Source organism: Rhinatrema bivittatum, chromosome 7, assembly GCF_901001135.1.
Source record: "Rhinatrema bivittatum chromosome 7, aRhiBiv1.1, whole genome shotgun sequence".
Lineage (NCBI taxonomy): Eukaryota > Metazoa > Chordata > Amphibia > Gymnophiona > Rhinatrematidae > Rhinatrema > Rhinatrema bivittatum.
Genome location: NC_042621.1, coordinates 130,724,997 through 130,744,202, shown reverse-complemented (window position 1 = coordinate 130,744,202; position 19,206 = coordinate 130,724,997). Strand labels below are relative to the sequence as shown.

At 47.2% G+C, this 19,206-nt stretch overlaps 1 protein-coding gene across 2 annotated transcripts in view; it reads left to right on the top strand.

Annotated features, from left to right (window-relative positions):
• Positions 1 to 19,206, top strand: part of LOC115095454 (zinc finger protein 2-like) — a 109,875-nt gene that overhangs the window by 70,321 nt on the left and 20,348 nt on the right. For both annotated transcript variants that reach the window (XM_029609131.1, XM_029609130.1), the window contains one exon: positions 9,290 to 9,373. In XM_029609131.1, the coding sequence (XP_029464991.1) occupies positions 9,290 to 9,373 (84 nt within the window). The remainder of the gene's footprint in view (positions 1 to 9,289; positions 9,374 to 19,206) is intronic.

Here is a 19,206-nt window from a genome sequence, read left to right as displayed (position 1 = left end):
AGCCCCGACAATTGCGGTCTTTCGGAAACACGCGGTTCAAGGGCAACGCCGGTTTCGCACGGGAAGGGGTGGATCTTTTCCCCAAAGGCAGCAGGGCCCCAGGTCTCAGTCTTGGACTCCTTCCTTTCGAGGCAGACGACCACAACGAATGGGTTCCTCGCAGGGTTTGGCCACAGGCAAACCTGCGCAATGAAGGCGCGAGGGCCCATTCCTCCTTTCCACGCATCGGAGGCCGGTTATCCCAGTTTTGGGAGGAATGGGTCAAGATCACTTCAGACCAGTGGGTCCTCGACGTGGTGCGTCACGGTTACGAGTTGGATTTTGCTCGGCCCCTCCGGGATCTTTTTATGATATCTCCTTGCGGTCCTCCGGAAAAGCAACTGGTAATAGGCCAAACCGTGGCCCGGTTACGATCCCTGGGGGCAGTGGTGCCCGTTCCGCCGGACGAGACCAGAACAGGTCGGTATTCCATTTACTTCCTGGTTCCAAGGAAGGAAGATACGTTCCGGCCAATTTTGGATTTGAAGAGAGTAAACAGGGCCTTGCGCGTTCCCCGTTTTCGCATGGAAACTCTTCGATCTGTTATTGCGGCCGTCCACAGGGGAGAATTTTTGGCTTCTTTGGATCTGGCCGAGGCGTATCTTCACATTGGGATCAGGGAGCGCCACCAGAGGTACCTGAGGTTCATGGTGCTCGGGGAACACTTTCAGTTTTGCGCCCTCCCGTTCGGGTTAGCCACAGCTCCGAGAGTGTTTTCCAAGGTTCTCGTCGTAGTCGCAGCCTTCCTGCGCCGTCAGGGAGTATTGGTGCATCCCTACCTCGACGATTGGCTTATCCGGGCGAAGTCGGAGGACTCGTGCAAGCGAGCAGTCCAGGTGGTGGTTCAGCAACTGCAGTCGCTAGGTTGGGTAGTCAACTTTGCAAAGAGCCAGCTGGTTCCGAGTCAGTGTTTGGAATTTTTGGGAGCACGTTTCGATACCTTGGTGGGCACGGTATACCTGACTCAGCAGAGACTGGAGAACCTGATGCTTCAGGTACAGAACCTACTGGATCTCCCCTTACCTACGGCATGGGATTATTTGCAGGTCATTGGACATATGGTTTCTACTCTGGAAATGGTGCCGTGGGCTTTTGCGCATATGCGTCCTTTGCAAACCGCTCTTCTTTCTCGCTGGGACCAGAAAACCGGGGATTACGGTGCCCAGTTGCTGCTGGTGGAACCGGCTCGGTCCAGTCTAGCTTGGTGGTTGATCCCGGACCACCTCTTGCAGGGGGTAGATCTTGATCCTCCTCAGTGGGTGGTAGTGACGACGGATGCCAGTCTAACGGGCTGGGGAGCGGTCTGTCAATCAAGAGCGGTACAGGGAACGTGGTCCCCTCGCCAGGCCTCTTGATCCATCAACCGTCTGGAGACCAGAGCGGTACGTCTAGCCTTGCGCCACCTTCTGCCCCTGGTACGCGGTCGGGCGGTTCGAGTCCTCTCGGACAACGCAACCATGGTAGCATATATAAATCGCCAGGGCGGTACAAGAAGTCGACCGGTGGCGACCGAAGCAGCGTTGTTGATGACCTGGGCGGAGCGTTATCTGTCCCGCATCGCGGCCACCCACATTGCAGGCGTAGATAACGTTCAGGTGGATTATCTCAGTCGACAACACTTGGATCCCGGAGAATGGGAGCTCTCGGCCGAGGCAATGAGTCTCATCACCCTACGATGGGGGATTCCGCACCTAGACCTGATGGCGACTCGGCACAATGCAAAGGCGGCGCGTTTCTTCAGCCGAAGGCGAGAGCACGGGTCGGAAGGAGTGGATGCACTCGTGCTTCCATGGCCTCGTCACGTCCTCCTCTATGTATTTCCTCCATGGCCTCTGATCGGCAAGGTGTTAAGACGCATAGAATTGCATCATGGTCGGGTGATTTTAGTGGCCCCGGAGTGGCCAAGAAGACCATGGTTCGCGGATCTGGTTCATCTTGCGACGGACGGGCCTTTACGTCTCAGTCATCTTCCGAACCTCCTTCGGCAAGGGCCGGTATTTTTAGATCTAGCGGATCGCTTTTGTCTGGCGGCTTGGCTTATGAAAGGAGACAATTAAGGAAAAAGGGTTATTCTGAGCCTGTCATTTCCACACTGCTTCGGGCACGGAGGCCCTCTACTACGCTTACTTATGCTAGAGTGTGGAAGGTGTTTGACTCCTGGTTCGGTGTCTCGAAGATTGTGCCACGCTGGGCTTCTGTAGCTCAAATCCTTACGTTTTTGCAGGACGGCTTGAAGAAGGGTTTGGCTTACAGTTCTCTGAGGGTTCAGGTAGCAGCTCTGGGGTGTTTGAGAGGAAAGGTTGAAGGGTCCTCTCTCGTCTGTCACCCAGACGTAGCACGCTTTTTACGTGGTGTTCGGAACTTGCGGCCTCCTTGCCCGTCTTGGAATTTGAACTTGGTTCTCAAAGGCCTCAATGCGGCCCCCTTTGAGCCTCTCAGGCGGGCCTCCTTAAAGGATTTAACTCTCAAGACGGTGTTTCTCGTGGCGATCGCGTCCGCTCGTAGGGTCTCTGAGTTGCAAGCTCTTTCATGTAGAGAACCGTTCTTGCGTATTTCGGACTCAGGTGTGTCATTGCGTACGGTACCTTCTTTCTTACCTAAGGTGGTATCGGCCTTTCATGTAAATCAGACGGTGGAATTGCCTTCCTTCTCGGCGACAGAACTACAGTCTTCTCAAGGGTCAGTTTTGAGACGTTTGGATGTTCGTCAAGTGCTCATGCGATATTTAGAAGTTACCAATGATTTTCGACGGTCTGATCATCTGTTTGTCTTGTGGCATGGCCCCAGGAAGGGGCTTCAGGCGTCCAAAGTAACTATTGCCCGTTGGTTGAAGGGCTCGATCGCTGCCACGTACATTGGTGGTGGTAAGGCTGTTCCTGAGGGGCTCAAGGCCCATTCTCTCCGCTCTCAAGCGACTTCGTGGACAGAAAGTCACCTGGTTTCGAGCCAAGAGATTTGCAGGGCGGCCACTTGAAAGTCGTTGCATACTTTCGCTCGACATTATCGGGTTGATGTTCGAGGGCCGTCACCTACTTCCTTTGGAAGCAGCGTACTTCGAGCAGGACTCTCGGGGTCCCACCCCATTTAAGTCAGCTCGGGTACATCCCAGCAGTCTGGACTGATCCTGGTACGTACAGGGAAAGGAAAATTAGGTTCTTACCTGATAATTTTCGTTCCTGTAGTACCAAGGATCAGTCCAGACGCCGGCTCCCAGTAATGGTGTTTCAGGAGAGTCCGCTCGTAACAGTATCTTTTCCACTCTTTCAGGTATCGATAACTTGATACGGTAAGTGATTATTCATTTCGTTGCCTTTTGGCTTTGTTTGCTTGGTTGGCTCAGTAGTGTTTGAGCGATGTTAATGCTTACTTTTGCAGAGTTTTACTACTTGATCTAGCCAGTGGGACATAGTTAATTTTTGGCTATTTTTGGCGGAAGGATGATCCATTTCTTCTGCTTTGATATCAATTATACTGAAGGATGGCAGGTGGCACACCAGTATATCTAGGGGGTGCTTTCAGTTTTCTCTCTGACTCCATCTGCTGGAGGGGAGGCATAACCCAGCAGTCTGGACTGATCCTTGGTACTACAGGAATGAAAATTATCAGGTAAGAACCTAATTTTCCTACTCTAGTGTAATCCCATAAGGATATGTGCAGCAGTGTGTTGGATCAAGTGCAGTACATGCAACAATTTGTTGTGTTCGGCCAGCTGCGGGCTCGCCCTTATGGCTAGCCATCCTTACCTCTCCTGGCCAGGGTTCCCAATGCTGCGACGAAGACGTGGCAGAGGGCAGTCTTAGGCACGCTTATGGCATTTGCCAATTTAAAGGGCCCACGGCGGATAAATCTCCGTGGCGCCCACCAATGACATCAGTGGGGTGCAGATATTTAACCCTGAATCTGCCCCAACACTAGACGCCTCAGTAACATCCTCTCATGGCTCCTGACTCTTTGGCTCAGAATACTTTGCCTTCTTCTTGGATCGACGCCTGGCTGATCTTGCACCTCCTCTGGACTTTGCCCATCTTCTACTTGCCCCGACCTCTGGCCTGTCTTCGTTCTTGCTGTTTGTCACCTGCCTGACCTCTGGTACCTCTCGACTCCACCTTCTGTCTATCCAACCTTTAGCCTGCACCAACTGCTCTTCAGCGGATCACAGCCTTCATCGGATTCTTCACCATCCAGAGACTCGCACCTAAGTCCGGCCGGCCCTGGCACCCAAGGGCTCAACCTGTGGGGAACGAGGGCTGGTATTGGTGAAGGTCCAGTTGGGTCTCTGCTCCAGCCAGGTTCGCCTGTCGATGGTGAGGACCTTCAGGGCTCCTCCCTGCAGGTAGTGCCAACCTTGCCTCGACCCAAGGATCCACTACCGTAACAGTTTATTGAGGCTATGGACCTGGCAGATCTCTTCAGTCTTCAGGCTATACCCGGCCTAGTCCAGAAGATTCGGCAGCAGCATCAGCAATGTTTTCTAAGAAGTAGCGGGCACCATGGATTGTCTTAGTGCCCGTCTCAACGCCCTCACCACCATGACTAGCACCCCGACACCGGTTGTTCTGGCTCCCACTGCAGCCGCTCCCTTAGCGCACCTTCCGGTACCATCTCGGTATGCGGAAAACCCTAAACGTTGCTGAGGATTTGTGAACCACTTCTTGCTTCAACCCACGAAGTTCCTGACTACTGCCATTCATCATCTTCTTATTGGATGGCAAAGCCCTGGACTGGGCCATCCCTCTTTGGGAACATGGAGACGCGCTGCTCCAAGATGTACTGAGGCTCATCCATGCTTTTAAGCAAGTATTTGATGAACCCAGCCAAGTGGCTACCCTTGGCTCCGATCTGCTGCGCCTTCGGCAGGGTTCGCACCCATTGACTGATTGCGCCATTGAATTTCGTACCATGGCCACGGAGCTGAATTGGCGGGAGGATAGCCTGCACAGACTTTTTTCTTGAAAGACTGTCCTCATGGATAAAAGATGAACTAGTGGCAAGGGAACTCCCCAAGTCCCTTAATGCCCTTATTGACCTTGTGGGAAGGATTGTCCGCCATCTTCAGCAGCGGGCCCGGGAATTACAGGGTTCCTGCAGGCAAGTACCGTTGGCCCCGGCATTTTCCTGTTCCTTCGTTCCACCAGCCATGGCAACCTCAGCCCTGGACCCATGCAGTTGGAACAGACTCAACTCACCATGGAAGAGAGGCTCTGCCGTCAGAGGTTGGGCTTATGTTACCACTGTGCCAAGAAGGGACATCTTCTGGACTGTTATTCTCTGAGGTCGGGAAATGAACAAGCCTAGGAGCCAGTCAGGAGTTGATCCTTGGCTATACTAATTGGGCTTCTCAACTCACCCTTCCAGTAACGATCTCCATAGGGGACCACGGATTTGCCACTCTGGCACTAGTGGATTCCAGCTTGGGAGGAAACTTGCTCATGAAAGCTTTGGCAGACCTTCTGAAGCTCCTGACGGTCCCTCGGGAGACACCTCTTATCATCTCCATCTATGGAGAACCACTTCCCAGTCGGATTACCACAATGAAGGCCCCACTGTACCTCCGTTCTGGTCTCCTGCATGTGGAACAAATAACATTTTTTATCATCCACAAGGCGGTACACCCCTTAATTTTGGGACTTCCATGGTTCCAGCATCACTCACACCAATTTGACTGGTAGACAATGCAGCTTACCCATTGGGGCCCTCTTTGTCATGGCTCGTGCCTTCCTCAAGTTAGACCTACTGTGGCACGACCTCAGTAGGTCCACCTCCGCAGTATGCGGACTTTGCGGATGTGTTCTGTAAGAGCAAGGCAGAGGTGTTACCAGAACATCGGCCTTTGGACTGTGCCGTTAATCTCCTTCCGGGTGCTATCCCCCCAAGGGGTAGACTATATCCCTTGTCCTTTCTGGAGACTAGGGCCATGTCTCAGTACACTCAAGAAAACTTTGACAAGGGAGTGTGGTTCTTTTTTGTGTCTAATAAAGACAGAACACTACGCCCCTGTATTGATTGCTGTGGGCTCAATGCTATAATGAAAAAGGATCAGTACCCCTTGCCTCTCATCCGAGGACTTCTTGATCTGCTTCAGGGCGCCAGAGTATTTACCAAGTTGGACTTACATGAAGTGTATAACCTCATTCGCATCAAACCAGGTGACAAATGGAAAACAGCTTTTAACACACGGGATGGTCATTACGAATATCTGGTAATGCCCTTTGGGCTGAGCAATGCCCCCACAGTGTTTCAAAACATGATGAACAAGATCTTCTAGGACCTTCTATATGTTTCTGTAGTAGTATACCTCGATGACATCCTCGTCTTCTCACAGGACCTTCAATCCCATCGGCGGGACGTCCACCGGGTCTTGCAGCCCTGCAGCGTCTACGGGCTCACATGCTGTACGCCAAGCTCGAAAAATGCTCCTTTAAGAAAGAGAACCTATCCTTCTTGGGATATATAATTTCTAGCAGGGGTTTTTGTATGAATCCCAAGAAAGTATGCTGTATTCAAGATTGGGCGCAACCATCCATCCTCCAAGCCTTACAAAGGTTCCCGGGATTTGCCAGTTTCTATCGACACTTCATTCCCAATTACTCTCAGATCGCCGTCCGCCCCCTTCCAGCACTCACCAAGAAAGGAGCTAATATAAGACCTGGTCAACTGAAGCAGTCACAGCCTTCCATGAGCTGAAGCAGACTTTTCTTCGGGAACCCTGTGTCTGCCATCCAGATTCCACGCGGCCTTTTTTCTTAGAGGACGACGCCTCCTCCCTGGGTGTGGGAGATGAAGTAAACATGTGGGCTCAGGAGGGTTCCTCCGACCCTTCCTGAAAATCTGCCGAGCAAAATTACAGTATTGGGGATAAGGAGCTCCTAGCCATAAAATTGACAATTGAGGCGTGGCGACACTGGTTGGAGGGTGCACAACAAAGAACTTGGAACACCTACATTTAACTTGCCATTGCTTATTCTTTATCCTATTTTCTTCTGATGGATCCTTCTTCCAATTTTTGAATGAAGATCTTTTGGCTAAAATAGCCTCTTTCACCTCACTTTTAGCCATGCTGGTGATCGTTTGACCTTCCTTCCACCTTTCTTAATGTGTGGAATACATCTGGACTACGCTTCTAAGATGGTAATTTTAAAAATGTCCACGCCTGTTGCACACCCTTTACCTTTGTAGCTGCTCCTTTCAGTTTTTCTTAAACTATTTTTCTCATTTTATCAAAGTTTCCCTTTTGAAAGTTTAGTGCTAGAGCAATGGATTTACTTACTGTCCCCCTTCCAGTCATTAATTCAAATTTGATCATATGATGATCACTATTGCCAAGCGGCCCCACCACTATTACCTCTATCACAAAATCCTGCGCTCCACTGAGAATTAGATATAAAATTGTTCCCTCTCTCGTCGGTTCCTGAACCAATTGCTCCATCATTTATTCCATCCAGGAACTTTATCTCTCTAGCATATCCTGATGTTATATTTATCCAGACAATATTGGGGTAATTGAAATCTCCCATTATTACTGCACTACCAATTTGGTTAGCTTCCCTAATTTCTCTTAGCATTTCACTGTCCGTCTCACCATCTTGGTCAAGTGGACGGTAGTATACTCCTATAACTGTACTCTTCCCCCAACACACAAGAGATTTCTACCCATAAAGATTTGATTGTGCATTTGGTCTCATGCAGGATCTTTATCCTGTTGGACTCTAAACCATCCCAGACATAAAGTCCCATAAGTTGTTCAGGAACAAAAAGTATGAAACAATCTGCATTGTATTTAGCCAGTTATTTGCAGGGATATCTCAATAAAAAAAAGAAGTCCCTTATCATAAAGCCAAGAATCCCTTCCCCCATTCCTGAGCAGCTCTTGACAAATCTGGAAAAATTCTAGCCACTTGACCAAAAAATTCACATTCTTATATTTAAAATAAGATTTTATAGCAGCACTTAAGTCTTGCTCAGAAACAAAAGATACTAATTAAGTAGCCCTTTCACATATCTCAGGAGAAAAGGCAGTCAGATTCGCCACATCTAAAGGGGATTGCACTGTCCCAGCTTGCAGTGTTGTGAACCAGAAGGCAAAAATTACACCTTATTAAAAGAAGGAATAACTTCCAGGGCCATTTCTAGAACCTCTATTAAATATTTCCTTACGGTCATGTGTGGCAACTCCCCTATCTAGGAAAGTTCAAAAAGCTTAGATTTAAATATTTTAACCGATTTTCAATAAACTCTACTCTCCTAGACAGAACGCCCTGTTCTGAATAATCACAGCAATAACTGTTTGAATAGTTTTAACCTTAGTCTCCAATACTTGAATTTTTTCAGAATGTTCCTGCAATTGCCCATCAAGTTTCTGAATTAAGGATTCCAGTTTTCCAGACATCTGATTGGACATCTGATGGAATTTCTAAATTTTACCATCAGCTCCCAAAGTGAGTTAAGAGTCACCTCAGCTGATTTGGCCAAAGACTCTCCCGGGCAATGGAAATAGTCCGAGGCTGGAGTGTCTTCTTGATTAAGATGCCTGTAGCTTCTAGAAGAGCTCCTGCACCATTCAACCCAGGATTCTGATGATGTTGATGCAGGGATTTAACTCTGATCCTCAGAAATGCCGGTGGGAGAGAGCTATGCATGGGGACACAGCCTTCCATGGCTCCCTCTTCCGTGACAGTGCTGACGACATTTGGCGCCAAAGCAGCACCTGCTGGAAGGCAACTTCGATCAGCTGGTGGTGGACAGAGATCTAGAGAACTGAGAGGAGACTTCTTCCCCTGGAGAACCTGGTGCTCCTTCACCGAGTCTGCGATGGGGTTCATGCCCCCTAAGTCAGGAGTGTGCGACATGAAGCTATCAATGGAAAACTGGCCATGGGAAAGGTGAGATTCAGAGGGAAAGACATGCACCTTCCCCTTCCTTTTCAAAGGCATCGCAGAAGAAACAAGGTAAAGTGGAGACAGTGTAGCTCAGCATAGGTCCATGGCCACCTCATGCTGACATCTTAACTCCTCCCTGTCCCCATATATAATCTTCTGTTTTTTCTTGTTCCCTCTTAATTGTCCATTAGGTTTGTATTTAGTTATTTTTCTATAAGCTTTCTTCTTTTACAGTTGTATTATATGAATCAAGAGTTTCAACATCTGTCTTTGATGTTGTAATATATATTATCATTTTTCAAAGAACTGTATTTCCTAATATATTAGCAGGTCCTTGGTGAATCCTTCTAGACATGTTTGTTTTCTCATAACAGGCCTTCCAGTTGTATCATCTGTGTTCTCTCTGAACATTAAACAAGAGGAAGATCTACCCTTCATGGATCACCCTCCTATAATAGGCAAGTATAGATTTCCTCCAGGATACCTTTACTGAGGTCAGCCAACACTATTTTATATTTCCATTACTGTTGGAGCAAAAAGTCATCATCCTCTCTCAGGGTCTATTTACCTATTTTGGATAGGATAAGCTTGCTGGGAAGGGACACCTGATGGAGGTGGGAGACACAGGTTGGGCCAGCAGGCCCCTTCATCCTGGGATGTAGCAAAACTGAGGGCTCTGTATTGTCAGTGGATGGTGGGTCTGGGGGGAGCTTTTGCACTATTGAGTGAGGGGGGGGGAGGAGAAAGAGCATGCCTGATGAGGATGGTGCAGTTTGATTTAGCCATTGGGGCACAACATAAAAGCTTTCAAACACATAGGGGAGATATAGTTAAGGTTTTTCATTACTGGTGGGTTAATGTAAATCACTGTACATAGAGCAATTTACAGTAATACATTTTAAACCATATTTATTGAATGAATGAAAACATGAACATACAATCAAAATGCAAACCTTTTGTTTTTCATTGTCCATAATATGCACAATTTTGACATAACAATATAAATGCACAAATATCATAACCATATACCCATCTGCAAATAGGAGTATGAAAGAAAGAAAAATAACATTACTTATGCAAGGTCTCATACCCTAATAAAAAACCCCAATCCCTTCCCAATTGCCCCCCCCCCACCCCCGCCAAGGCCAATTATATCATACCCAACCCAGTTAGGGAAATAGTAAATTAGGATGGCCTGAAAGAGTCAGCATGTTAGCATCTTACGAAGCTCTAGGGGATAGGAAAACCAAGTTTAAGAATGCCTGCCCGTGCCTGAGTCTTTTGAGAAGAAATGGTGTTAAACCTCTTCCCTTCATAGACTTAAAAAAAAAACAATTTCGTGGTAGGAGCTATGTAATCCATAAACTTTGACCATACAGATAACATAGCCTCAAATCTTTTTTGAGAACACGCTCTGGCTGTAGGATATTCATAGGTGAATAATTTCATCATTCTTTGAGACCAGGATTCGATGTGCGGACATTGTTCCCCCTCCCAGCCTGTCAAGATTACCTTCTTTCTGATTAAATCAGCCTTTCTTATAAAATTAACTTCTCCCTTAGCACCCCCAGGGAATACCCAGTTAATACAACCAAATAACCTTACCTTGGGGTCCTCTGGAACCTCGCTCTCTAATATCTCCATACAATGCTTCCGAACCTGCCCCCAGAGTGTCTGTATAGGTGGGCAAGTCCAAAAATAATAGTCATAGGTACCTACTTCCTTATGACATTTAGGGCAGATATCAGAAGGACAGAGATGTGTTTTGGATACCCAAACTGGGGAATAAAATAGATACCATAAAAATGTATACTGCATTTCCCTCAGCAGAATATTTTCAGTAAGTTCAACTAGACTATGGAAACATTCCTTAAATTCCGAGAAGCCCAATTGAAGCTCTGACCAGCCCTGCCAACGACTATATAAAACGCAAAGCACATCAGTGTCATGAGCTGAGTGTAGGGCCTTAGTGAATTGTGCCAAAGCCCTGGAAGCATGGGAATCCTTGAACGAGTCAAGTTGGTCCATAATGAAATGTCTTAATTGCAAGTAGGCATAAAAATTTTTGTGGGATAGTGTAAATTGTACCTGTAATTCCTGAAAGCTAAAGAGGAGGCTGGATCGAGTTGAGAACATCTGAGATATAGTGGTTAGCCCTTTCTCCTTCCATCTGCGAAAAACAGAGTCTCCCATTTCCGGCAGGATTATACTATTGTCCACAGTTGATAGGAGGGATGTAAGTCTGTTGGGATGCTGTGTCAGCTTACATAATTGCAACCATGCTGCTCGACAGGAATTAATTAATAGATGTGGTTTTAATGCATGTAGGAGTATAGAAGTGTCTATATGTAATAGGCCATTCAACGAAGGCATCCCATACCAATGCAATAACTGCTCTAGCAGGGTATAAAAAGTAGTCCCAAAAATCCAGTCCCTAATACGTCGCAACATAGAAGCCAAATTATAGAGCCTCAAATTTAGACACCCAAGCCCCCCGTTTTCCAAGGATTTCATGAGGACTGTCAAAAGAAGTCAAGCTCTTTTCCTATTCCATAGAAATATGCAACTGTGTCTTTCTATGTCTTTACGATCACGTTTCATAATCCAGAGTGGAGCCACTTGAAGAAGGTACAATCACCAAGGAATAATCATCATCATTTTAAGAAGCTGAATTTTCCCCATTAAGGACAGTGGCAGTGACTTCCACTTTTCAATAGCATCGCCATGTTCTGTAAAAGAGGCAAGATGTTGATTGTATAGATTGTGTTAAGATCAGTTGGGATTTTAACACCTAAATATCTCATCGCCCCGGTGACCCATTTTAAGGGAAAATGGCCTTGCCAGTGCTATTGGCCGTTTCCACTAACATCGATTGCCTCTGACTTATCCTGAATGATTTTAAGACTAGCAAACTGCCCAAACTTCATCTGGAGGGCCAAAAGAACTTCCAACGTTTCCAGGGATGGGTAAGGAAAATCAATATATCATCCGCAAAAGCTGTTTTAAAAGTCATGGGTGAGGAGCCAAACCCTACAATATTCAGATACATATCAATCTTTCTTAGAAGAGGGTTGATAGAATTGTTGTGGTCCCGGGCCGTGCCCCGGTCCTCCTTCCTACCTCGGGGTCGCTCCAGGCCGCTGCGGCCTCTCTGGGGCCTGTTCGGGCCTGGCTGGCTCCTGCTCACGGCGCTCCCTCAGCGAGGGAGAAGCCAACGTCCTTCAATGGGTCCCGCCCCTCTAGGAGCACACGGACTCCAAATTTAAAGGTACCAGCGCAGAGAAGATGGCTCCGCCCCCGGCAACATGTCAGACGCCGGCAGGGATTTAAACCCTGAATTCTAACCTTACCTTACCTTGCAACGAGGTTCCCTCTTTGAGGTTGGCTAGTTGCTGTCTTCGTCTTGTTCCTGTGTTTTCCTGGCTCCTGACCTCGGCTCGTCTCCTGTTTTTGACTTCGGATTGTCTTCCTGGCTCCTGACCTCGGCTTGTCCTTGGCCTTTGCTGCCTGCCGCCTGCCCTGACCATTGGCCTTGTTCTTCTTCTGGCATCTCTGCAGCCCGCCTTGATTTGGAGTTCTTCTTGACCTTCGTCCTCCGGAGACCGCTCCTAAGTCCAAGCGGCTCGTGTCCTCACAGGCTCCTCCCGGGGGGATCGCAGGCTTCCAGTGGTGAAGTTCCTGTTGGTCTTCTGGCTCCGACTTTTTCTTTGCACGTACGACCAAGTGTCTCGGGTCCTCAAGGGCTCTTTCCGGGGGGATCTCGAGTCTCCAGTGGTGAAGACACTCTCGGATCTCTGCTACAAGTCCGCCTCCTGGCTACGACTCCACTGTGGGTCGTCCTCCAGTGCTGCATCACCACCTTCTAGCCACCTCAATGATCCAATAAGAATATATAGTAAGGCCGAGAGAGGACAGCTTTGCCGAACCCCCTGCTGTACTAGAACCTCTCTAAATTTGCAGCCATTGGTGATAATAATGGAAATAGGATTTTGGTATAGCAAAGAGACATAGCTAAGTATAGTACCTTTAAGCCCATAACATTTCAATACTGAAAAAAAGATAGGACCAGGAGACTCGGTCAAATGCCTTCTCCGAATCAAACCCAATAGCTAAAGCCAGAATTTGTTGACCCTGACAAATCGTCATAGCTGTGAGTAGTTTTATTTTGTGACCACTAGCTGATCTCTCTTTCACAAATCCCACCTGATTTTGAGATATCAAAGTAGGCATTACCTCATTTAATCTGGTTGCTAACACCTTTGCAAGCAATTTTAAATCACAATTTAAAAGGGATATTGGTCTGTAGGAGGAGGGCAGAAGTCTGTCCTTTCCAGGTTTTTCAAGAACAATGATGGGCAGGGGCAAGATGGCCACCCACTGAGAAGCACGCCAAAGCCTCTCATTCATTTCCTAAGATTTTCTTTTTTCTTGCGAGATTATTGCCGTGCTGGTTGTAATAATGCCTCACACTAAGGCAAGACTTAAAGGAGCTGTTCATAAGACTTCATTATCTTTATCGTCGCAATGGAGCATCGAGGAGTGCTTTGGAGCGTCCCCAGTTCTTACTTCCGATGTGATGACCACTGTGGAGAGGGACCTCTACAGGCTGAAGAGATCTCCTTAAGCCGAGAGCACCGGTGACATCTTCCCCTCTGGGGACTGGCCTAACAGAGCCAGTTGTTAACCCCGATGGTCCCTGAGAGAGCCCACTAGAGCAAGGAATGTAGCATGGGGCAGGGGGAGGATTTGTGTCCCTGCCGGGAATAGTGCTTGGATTACAGGCAGTGGTGAAGACACCTGTGAACAGGGATCTTGGAACATTTTCCTCTACGCCCGTGGATTCAAACATAACGCTCTCACTTGGACTCGGCAATGCTTGCTCTCGGGGAGATGGCGATGAGCTAAACGTCCAGGTTGGTAAAATTAAAATTGTTAAACCTGCCACTATTACCATAGAGGCGTTATAGAACGTATTAGTCTGGAAACCTCAATTTCAACGCTGACTGGAGTAGTGGTGGAGACTAACAATGCTCTTAAACTGAATTCTAGTACTTTGGCAAATCAAGAGGAAAAAATATCAATAATGACTCTCGACTAAATATGGTGGAAAAAAAATATAGCAGCACTTATCCCAGTCTGAGGTGGTATACTCCAAAAAGTTTGAGAGTATTGAGAATGTCCTATGCTCCTTAAACTTGAGGGTACTTAACTTCCCCATAATTAAACAGATGGCTCCAGTTGAACTCTTTAAGAACTATATCTCACAAATTTTAAAGATTCCAGATATTTGTATGCCAGTTATCACTAAGGCGTATTTTTTGCCTCAGTTTCAGCCTCAAGCTCAATCTGAATCAATGTTGAACTTGACTGATTTTCTTCAAAATTCTCAAGAGATGGAAATTACACAAAGAGAGATGTTCGTAACATTTGCCTTCTCATCAGATAGAGATAATGTCTTTTTTTTCCAATCACGTTCCTTATTGTTCTAAGGGCAAAAGATATGGGTTTTCCCAGACCTCACTAGGAGTACTCAGATTCGTCGGAAAATTTTCTTTTATTGCGTCAAGAGCTACAACTAAAGGGGGTGGGATCACTTCATGTTACAGTATCCTTGTAAATGTTTAGTAAGGTATAATATTGCCAATTATATATTTTTTGAACCTGACCAATTTAGGGTGCTTTTAGATGCTCCATTTTAATTCTGGCGTATATATAATGTAACTGGTGCATTTTCAGTGTTTTCCTATTCTATTATTATTGAGTTCCACTTGACTTTTCTTCCCCCCCCCGCCCCCCCCACATACACACACTTTTACTGAAAACATATGGGGTTGAATATTTGTTTCTACAAGGATCTATTAGATCTTCGTTGTGTTTTTACTTTAGTTATATTTGTATAACCTCAATTTATGATGCAAGTTGCTTCTTGTAAACTTTGGGGTAGATTTTTAAAAACAGCGCGATCGCGTACTTTTGTTTGCGCAGCAGGCGCAAACAAAAGTACGCTGGATTTTATAAGATACGCGCATAGCCGCACATATCCTCTAAAATCCTGGATCAGCGCGCGCAAGGCTGCCGATTTTGGGCAGCCGGCGTGCGCCGAGCCGCGCAGCCTGCCTCCGTTCCCTCCGAGGCCGCTCTGAAATCGGAGTGGCCTCGGAGGGAACTCTCTTTTGCCCTCCCCTCACCTTCCCCTCCCTTCCTCTACCTAACCCACCCCCCCGGCCTTATCTAAACTCCCCCTTACCTTTGTCCGTAGATTTACGCCTGTGAGAAGCAGACGTAAATCTACGCGCGCCAGCGGACTGCTGGCGCGCCGTGCTCCAACCCAGGGGCTGGTCTGAAGGCCTGGACCACGCCCCCAGGCCGGCGCCACGCCCCCGGCCCCGCCCCAAAACGCCACGCCCCGCCCCCGAAACGCCGCGTCGTCGGGTCCCGCCCCGACATGCCCCCTTCGACAAACCCCGGGACCTACGCGTGTCCTGGGGCTCTGCGCGCGCCGGCGGCCTATGGAAAATAGGCGTGCCGGCGCGCAAGGCCCTGCTCGCATAAATCCGGGCGGATTTACGCGAGCAGGGCTTTTAAAATCCGCCCGTTTGTGAAATTGCATAAAAATAAAATAATTAAAAAAAAGAACAATGATATGGGCTTTGTTAAAATCCTTACGAAGGGGTTGAGTTAACAAGGCACACTTATAAAATTTGGTCAAAGGACCCAGCAGATGAAACTTTAGGATTTTGTAATAATCATATGAGAAGCCATTAGGGCCAGGAGATTTCCCAGCCTTACTGGTATTAATAGTATATAAAACTTTGAAAGATTGTATAGGTCTATTCAGAAATGCAAGGTGAGCATCAGAGAGCTGTGGCAATGCCAGATTTGTAAAAATGGAATCTTCTTCTTGGAGATCCTCCTGTGTCTCTGCTCTGTAGAGGGTCTCGTAAAATAACTGGAAAACCTCACCTATTTCATCTTTTGTTGATGCAACTGTTCCTTGTGCTGATTTCATACTACTAATGACCGTTTTTAGTCGAGAAAAATGAACCAAGTTGGACAAATGTTTCCCCGCACTGGGGCAGATTTTATAAATCTGTGCACACGCGTACTTTTGTTCGCGGGATTTCAATAGATACGTGCGTAGCCACGCGTATCCATTTAAAATCCGGGGTCGGCGCGCGCAAGGCTGCCCAAAATCGGCAGCCTGCGCATGCCGAGCTGCACAGCCTGCCTCCGTTCCCTCCGAGGCCACTCCGAAATCGGAACGGCCTCGGAGGGAACTTTCCTTCGCCCTCCCCTCACCTTCCCCTCCCTTCCCCTACCTAACCCACCCCCCCCGGCCCTATCTAAACCTCCCCCCTACCTCTATCCTGAATGTTACGCCTGCTGGAAGCAGGTGTAACTTTACGCACGCTGTGCCGGCTGCCGCGCTCCATGTTCCGGTCCGGGGGCTGGTCCAGGGGCCGCTGTCACGCCCCTGGAACGCCCCCGGGCCGGAACCACACCCCCGGACACGCCCCTGAAACGCCGCATCACTCCCAACACGCCCCCGAAACACCGTGTCACTCCCGGCACGCCTCCCAACACGCCCCTCCATGCAAGCCCCAGGACTTACGCGCGTCCCGGGGCTTGTGCGCACCGCCGAGCCTCTGCAAAATAGGCTCGGCGCACGCAGGGGGGGTTTGGGGTAGGTTTTCGGGGGGTACGCGCATATCTTACACGCGTACCCCTTTGAAAATCTACCCCTTTATTTCCAAATCTAAAGAAGTTGTACTCCGCAATTCGCAAGAATTTGCGGGCCCTGGAATGAGAAGGACATTAAGCTGTTCTAGGATGGGGGTTGTAAGCTGCCTTGTTTTCTTTGGTGGGACACTGAACCAACTTCTGTTTGGCTGCATCCAGGTCTAGAATATTTTTATTTATACATTTGTTTTTGCTAATCAGGTATGAAATAATTCCCCCTGAAGGAATGCTTAGCTTGCTCCCAAAAAAGTTATGGAATTTCCATATGTTGCTGGTTATGAAAGAGAAAGGCTTCCCATCGCTCCTGGAGACATTTTTTAAATTGAATGTCATCTTTTAGGTAGCAGGGAAATTTCGATATTCTATCTGCCGACCCCGTCTATCCACTAAATCCACCCAGACTGGTGAATGGTCCAACACAACCAGGGCCCCTATAACTGCCTGGGCAACAAAAGGAAACGCCTCCCGGGACCTCAAAATGTAGTCAGTACTTGATAGGGAATGGTGGGCCCTCACTACATGGGTATAATCTTTCTCTTCTGGGTGCAAGGTGCGCCAAATGTCTAATAGTCCCAATTGCTGACACATATAAGCTACTGAATGGTCGAACTGGTAGATATTTGTCAAGGGAGGGATCATGGTAACAGTTAAAGTCACCTACCAAAAGCAAGACACCTTGCGGATGTAAGACCAGTAACTGAAGAATATGAGTAAAAAAATTGGTGTGAGTAGATATTAAGGGCATATATATTACAAATGGTTACCTCCCGACCATCCCACTTCCCCATCAGTATGACGAAGCGACCCTCTGGATCCTGAATCGTGTTATGCGGTACAAAAGTAGCAGTCTTACTAATAAGAATAGCTACCCCTCCTGTTTTACCTCTAGCAGCTGAGAAAATACAGGAACCGACCCATTCCCTATGTAGTTTTTTACTTTCCTGCTCTGTCAGGGGTGTTTCCTGAATACAAGCAATCAATGCTTTGTACCTCTCTAAATGTTGTAAAACCGTTTTTTCTTTTTATTGAGGAGCCTACTTCATTAACATTCCAAATAATAAGTCTAGGCATCTCCCCCACAATGAGCCCAACATTCCAGCACACAATACCAAAATCTAAGTGAATGTAGGGCCCCCAGCCTGACTCCACACTTCATCCCTAAACCTTGAGAGAGGAAGAAAATGTCTAAATAATGTGCATGAAGGGCTCCTCTATTCCTATGGGAGCATCAGGAAATAACACTGTGTCGGCTGTGCCGCTTTCTACCACACAGCTTAACCCACTACCACGGAATAATTGTTTATCAGTAAACCTTTTTTGAGGACCTTCAGCATCTCTTTGTTACTTCCCTCACGGCTTTGTTCCTTCTTGTTTTTTGGGCCCATAAAGTTTCAAGAACAGTTTTATTATATGTAAGCAAGCAGAAAAGTTCAAATTGTCAGCATCAAGCCAGTAGTTTACATCAGCAAATCAATGGTCCCCCAACACAGGCCGTGTTTCGAAAATAAAAGGTAAAATAAAAGTTGTCTGAATATTTATTTATTTATTTGTTTTTATATACTGGCATTCGATCGAGATATCACATTGCTTTACAGTCAACTGTTAGGTCAAATAAGACATAGGATTCTTATTTCTTACAAACGGGCCGATACAGAAAACCTCGTGGGAGAGTCGGCGAGCGCCCACTCTCCAGACACGCGCCCAGGCCACTCTCCTAGGTGCGTGATTCAGGAAGCCAAGGTATGCAAATTAGGGCCCACGGTAAAAAGGAGGCAGTGGCTGTCAGCGGGTTTGACAGCTGATGCTTAATTTTACCGGCGTCGGTTGTCAAACCCGCTGACAGCCACGGGTTCAGAAAACGGATGCAGGCAAAATTGAGCGTCCGTTTTCCAACCCGTGGGCCGATTTTTTTTTTTTTTTTTTTTTTTTTATCTTTGGGGCCTCCAACTTAATATCGCTATGATATTAAGTCGGAGAGTGTACAGAAAAGCAATTTCCCTATGCCAGCTGAAATTAACTTCTGCCTTTGGGCAGCCGTTAATTTCTGAAAGTAAAATCTGCGGCTTTGCTGCACATTTTACTTTCTGTATCGTGCGGGAATAACTAATAGTGCCCACAACATGCATTTGCATGTTGTGGGCACTATTAGTTTCGGAGGAGTTGGCCGCACGTTTTCCCCTCGCTATTACCCCTTACTGTATAAGGGGTAAAAATAGCGCGTCGAAAACGCGTGGCCAAACGGGGGTTAAAGGTGCGCTTAGCCTAGCGCATCATACTGAATCAGCCCGAAAATAACTTAAGAACTTTCTTACAAAAACTTAAAAACAGTGATAACGTGATGGTGTAACTATACATTGACAGCGTAACTGAGAAACTTACATAATAACATAGATTTACATAATAAATATCTTTTATTTAACCTTTACTTAACCTTCCTTTATATGAATGTAAAGTTTAAGGTATTTACATAACCCTGTATGATTTTTCAGATTTAATGCTCTCTGACTGCAACCTTTATTTTGACCTGAGTTCCTTACAATTTATGGGTAAG